Source organism: Lactuca serriola, chromosome 2, assembly GCF_051521515.1.
Source record: "Lactuca serriola cultivar US96UC23 chromosome 2, Lser_US96UC23_V15, whole genome shotgun sequence".
Classification (NCBI taxonomy): Eukaryota; Viridiplantae; Streptophyta; class Magnoliopsida; order Asterales; family Asteraceae; genus Lactuca; species Lactuca serriola.
Genome location: NC_136409.1, coordinates 141,032,703 through 141,038,702, shown reverse-complemented (window position 1 = coordinate 141,038,702; position 6,000 = coordinate 141,032,703). Strand labels below are relative to the sequence as shown.

The following is a 6,000-nucleotide window of genomic DNA, read 5'->3' as shown; positions in this document are numbered from 1 at the left end:
ACCCAAAATCAAAACATTAGGTGAGAGAGGTATATATTGCATCTTTATTGGATATGCTGAGCATTCCAAAGCATATAGATTCTATGTTTTAGAATCTAATGACTCTGTGTCTGTAAACACAATGATAAAGTCAAGAGATGCTATCTTTGATGAAGAAAGATTTACATCTATACCTAGACCAAGGGACATGATTCATCAATCTTCCAGCAAGAGTACTACTCAAGCTGAAGATGTTTCTGGTGGTGCAAGTTCTGTACCTGAACCTAGGAAAAGCACCAGAGCTAGAAAAGTTAAGTCTTTCGGATCTGATTTTCAACTATATTTAGTTGAAGGAATAAGGAATGAGACTATTTCTCAACATCAATATTGTTTTAATATTGAAGAGGATCCAAAGACTTTCAGTGAAGCTATGGCTTCTAGGGATGTTAATTTCTGGAAAGAGGCAATTCATGATGAGATTGATTCTATCATGCATAACAATACTTGGGTATTGGCTGATTTACCTCCTGGTTGCAAGGCATTAGGATGTAAATGGATCCTCAAAAGAAAAATGAAGGCGGATGACACAATTGATAAGTATAAAGCCAGATTGGTTATCCAAGGCTTTAGACAAAAGGAAGGCATTGATTTCTTTGATACTTATGCTCCTGTTGCTAGAATTTGTACTATTAGATTATTATTAGCTCTTGCAGCTATACATAATCTTATGATTCACCAAATGGATGTGAAAACTGCATTCTTGAATGGTGACTTGGATGAGGAAATATACATGAAACAACCTGAAGGGTTTGTGATGCCTAGAAATGAACACAAAGTGTGCAAGTTGAAGAAATCATTATATGGTTTGAAACAAGCACCAAAACAATGGCATCAAAAGTTTGATGATGTTGTCTTGTCTAATGGTTTTGCATTAAACCAAACTGACAAGTGTGTATATAGCAAAATTGATACTTCTGGTAAAGGAGTCATGATTTGCTTATATGTAGATGATATGTTGATTTTTGGTACTGATTTAGAAGAAGTTGATAAAACCAAGAAATTCTTATCATCTAGTTTTGATATGAAAGACATGGGGGAGGCTGAGGTAATTCTTGGTATAAGAATTAGAAAAGGAAACAATGGGATTTCAATTTCTCAATCTTGTTATATTGAGAAGATCTTGAAAAAGTTTAACTTTGAGAATTGTTCTCCTGTTAGCACTCCTATAGATCCTAGTCTTAAGCTTCTACCTAATAAAGGATCCCCAGTGTCTCAACTTGAATACTCATGGGCTATTGGTTGTCTAATGTATGTCATGATTAGTACTAGGCCTGATATAGCATATGCTGTGGGAAGGCTTAGTAGATATACTAGTAATCCTAGTTCACATCATTGGCAAGCTGTGAGTAGAGTATTCAAGTACTTGAAAGGGACCATTAATTATGGTTTAACTTATAGTGGATATCCTTATGTTTTGGAAGGTTATTCAGATGCCAGCTGGATTAACAACTTAGAGGATCACTCCTCTACAAGTGGTTGGGTGTTTCTTCTTGGAGGAGGTGTCATTTCTTGGGCATTTAAGAAACATACTTTTATTACTAACTCAACCATGGAGTCTGAGTTTGTTGCATTGTCTGCTGCTGGTAAAGAAGCTGAATGGCTAAGGAATTTGATTTATGAAATTCCATTATGTCCTAAACCGATATCTACCATTTCTATCAGATGTGATAGTGTTGCTACCTTGGCTAAGGCTTACAGTCAAGTGTACAATGGGAAATCTAGACATTTAGGTGTTAGACATAGCATGATTCGCGAGCTCATCATGACTGGTGTGATATCTGTGGAGTTTGTAAGAACTCAATTTAATTTAGCCGATCATCTAACAAAAGGATTAGCAAGAGATCTTGTGCACAAGGCGGCTGTAGGGATGGGTTTAAAGTCCACTTAAAATCTTTTATATTGAGATACCCAATTCCCATCTAATGTAATATTAGATGCTGAATTCAATGTGGAAAGCTTGATATTTGAAGATTGGAACACATTATTATCATCATCCCAAGGTATGTGTTCAGTACTGAAAGTTAAGGAGGTTGAATTTATATTCTTAATAGCTCTTTTGAAAAATTGCATTTGCAGGTGCAAGAATAAAAGAACTACCTATATAAGCATGAAGTTTAGATGCTTCAAGAAGTTAGGACTTGGCTTTGATATGCTTATTGAAGGATGGGACACAAGCTAGTAAAATATAGTGTCAAATTAGAACTTATGAGAATGTAAACTGTTGTGTGTATTATCTTCATGTATTCACTATGGATAGAAAGGTTTCAATCCTTAGTGATACCCTGATATTCGAATATTTGGATTATATAATATACTAATGTGAAATTCAATCGTCACGATATTTCATTTATGCATCAGTTTTGTTGGTGTTATGTTGCATTTTAAGTTAATCAAGAGTACACTTAAATGGGGGAGGTTTGTTGGTAATTTGTTATCATCAATGTTATTTAAGTGTAATAGGGATTACTTTGTTGACTAAAAATGATCTTGATTAATATTAAACAAGTAAGGAAGGTGTGGAGTACACACTTGTTTAAGTTTGATCAAGTATTAAAGTATACTGTCATTTAGGGGCGAAGCCCCTGAACGAACGGGGGTCCGGGGGCAGAGTCCCTGGCTTGGGTTGTATTGCTGTATTAAAAAGGCATCAGAAAATCCAAATTATGAATATTTGACCCGGTTTTGACTTTGAATTAATCTTTATACAAAACCCGGATTTATGACAGTTTTTACTGTTGAGAAAAACTGTTATATGACAGTTTTGACAGTTTTTTCAGATAAGGAAGGTTTATAACCAATTTTAGTCACTTTTCTGGCACTCACGAAATTACACCATCTCACTCTCTCTTTCTTTTCTCTCTGATTTTATCTGAGACTTATCCAATTGAGGATTTGGGAGTACCACCCAAATACTTCGATTTGAAAGTGATTATCACGATTCTCAGATTTCCAAGTGCCACTAAACCATATTTCTAACATAGAGTCTGACACCTGTACAAGTTAGGAGCATCAGAAGCATGAGAACGTCCTCCAAGGATCAACAAGCCCGCAAAACAAAGCCAACAAATAAAGAAGATATCCAACCAAATTTCGAATAGTTTGAGTCTGCAATAGAAACAAGATCTTTAGTTAAGGAAATAGATAACGTATATATGTTGCATTGCAATACGGAGAATTTTCACTACATACCTGTAGATGTAGACATAATCTTTGTTTGATGTTTCATTGAGACAGTAAAAACGCCAAAAAGGAACAGCAAGCTCTGCAACGCATCCAGAAACATAACAAATAAGACATGCAAGTAAAGAAGCACGAGGGTGCTCATGTCTGGAGACATAGAAGAAAACCATGGCTGCTATTAATTGGCTCATTGTCATAACCAATTCGAAAGATATCCAATAGCCAGAACTCTCTAACTCTAAGAACCTGTGACGACCATTTGTCTCATTCGAAGGTTGAAGAGCAGGATCGGTTGTTATATCAATCACATGGACACTGTCACTGTCATCATCACGGGTTTCTGATCGCTCCATTACTAGTGGTGTTGTGCTAGCTTGTTTGAGCTTTAAGCCTCACAAGAGTCTGTCGCACTCTTTCTCTTCTCGTATTTTCTTGTTGGATTCTCCCTATTATCGGTAGTATAGGCTTGTTTTTATAGGTAAATATTTGTATTCGTGTAGGATGTAGATATCAAACAAGATACAATTTCTTCGCAAGACAAACGAACAACAGGGAACAAAAAGAAACCAGAAAATAAGGGTGAAAGAAAAACGGAGGAAAGGAATAAAAATACTTAATTGCAAAGGTTCACAAAAGAAAAAAAAAGCGACGGCTTAAAGTGCAAACTATTACACCTATACATACTAATTTAAAATACTCCTTATACTAACAATTTGAAACCTAATTGGACTCAAAAACATGCTAGAATAAAACTTAAAAAGACCTATAAAAAAACTTTCCTATTTATTGCTTTTCAAGAAAAACCGATTAAACTTAAAAGACTAATAAAAAAAGGAAACTTTCCTATTACGTCTAAGGAACTAAGGATAGAAAAGATCCCGAAGGTTAAGTGCATGAAATCTACTTCAAAAACAGAATTTACCCTTTTGGTACCTTACATTTTGGCTCTTGTTATTTCAATGAAAATTTACCCCTCAACTTTATAACTTTGATAAATTAATTATATTTTTGGGTTTCCTCAATGACATTTAACCCGTATAACAATTTAAATGTCACATAAACCCCTTTTAATAAATTCAAACCTTTAGTAATTCCTTCTAACTAATTTAAATACAAAAAATAAAACCACCAAAGGAAAGAAAGAACCATGAGAAAAGAGTTTCGCATGAAGGCTGTTTTGCCGGATTAGTTTGCAAGAGTAGGGAGTGGGGGATGTGTAGAAGAGCTTGTTGTGACATGCATTGAGGTATCATTGTGGCGTCCATCTTCCCTCTCCTTTTTATCATTATTTTTCCTCCTTTACCACTGTCGATCGCCACCAAAACCACAATCATCGGCATCGCCGTGTTGTCGATGTGTGGTACCACTCTGCCACCACAGAGACTTGCAAGTGTATAGTGTAATGCTCCAAAAATTAACAAAATTTTAAAAATTAAAAATCGATCATTAACCATCATTGTTTAAAAAAGAGTCATTGTTCAAAAGTAAAGTCATATCAGAGTGTCCCAAAAATCCATATCATGAAAACAGGAAGATGTGCAGGATCAGTCTTCGCTTTCCAACGATCTTCAGAAGTACCTGAAACAATAAACAAAACTATAAACCAAAGCTTAATGAGTTTCCCCAAAGTACCAACACACTACATAACAAACAAAGCATGCAAATATAATCCTGTAGCATAACTGGACTGCCTCGTAGGGCCTATAGCCTATCCGGACCGCCCCGGGTGTCTTGGCCTTCAGCAAAAAGCAGGACCGCCTCAACCCAACCACAATATCTCAACATATGTAACAAATAAACATAAACACAATACCGGCAAATACAAATAACCATACAGATCTACTACTCAATCACATACTAGCATAACACTATCCTATAATGAGGATAAGTAATCTAGTGGCCCGACATTAATACCTTCGACTCATGAGTGCAATGAGGAAAACTCACCTCTCAGTCTAAAAAGATAAATGACATAACACAGCTCTGAATGTCAACACAAATGGTCACCTAAACACCAAATAATGACCGATCTCAAATACCACTCAAATTACCTAAAATACCCTTAGGTCAAACTTGGTCAAAGGTTAAAGTCAACAAACCAGTCGAGTTAACCCAGCCGAGTATGCTGGGCATACTCATCTGTACGCGGGGCATACTCTGCTTGATCTAGAAGTCGAGACTTTGACTGCGTATGCACAGCGTACCATTTGGTATGCCCAACGTATGCACCGGGTCAGCCCTATCTCTCATTAAGAGCTTAATACATCAGGTCCTTACATCCAAAGTCAGATTCAAAGCCCCAAATGTTGTCTTTGACCTTAAAGTTTCCAACTTTATGGTCTTGCATGGCCAATAAGTGCTTAACACTTAAAACCTTAACTACTTAACCCATTAAGGCCTTGTAACTTATGCATGAAAGGTAAGAAATGATCAAGACCACATTTTTATACTTATCAACACCTCAAAACATCTGAAAGGAAAACTTAAATGGATTGAAGTAGCTCATACTTAAAATACCAAACTAATGGGACCAAAAGTACAAACTTCATTGCTAACTTATATATATGCATAATTTTATCAAGTTTAAATCTTTTTACCTCCAAGTGATTCCAAATGGTGATGAGATTCTGGATCCAAAGATTCCTAACCCCTCCAAGATGATCTTCTCTTCTTCTTCTCTCCTTCAAAGTATCCAAAACACACACACAAAACTCAAGAGTGCTCAAAAGTGGATTAGGGTTTGATTGGGGACGAAGGTGGGTTCGAGGTTGATGAAAGAAG

At 36.0% G+C, this 6,000-nt stretch overlaps 1 protein-coding gene across 1 annotated transcript; it reads right to left on the bottom strand.

The window, feature by feature from the left end:
- Nucleotides 1-3,011: 3,011 nt before the first annotated feature.
- On the bottom strand, nucleotides 3,012-3,572 carry LOC145089618 (uncharacterized). The gene is made up of 2 exons (XM_079028034.1): nucleotides 3,229-3,572; nucleotides 3,012-3,144 (listed from the first exon to the last, which is right to left on the bottom strand). The coding sequence occupies exons 1-2, from the start codon at nucleotides 3,570-3,572 to the stop codon at nucleotides 3,012-3,014; spliced, it is 477 nt and encodes a 158-aa protein (XP_078884160.1).
- Between the last annotated feature and the right edge of the window lie 2,428 nt (nucleotides 3,573-6,000).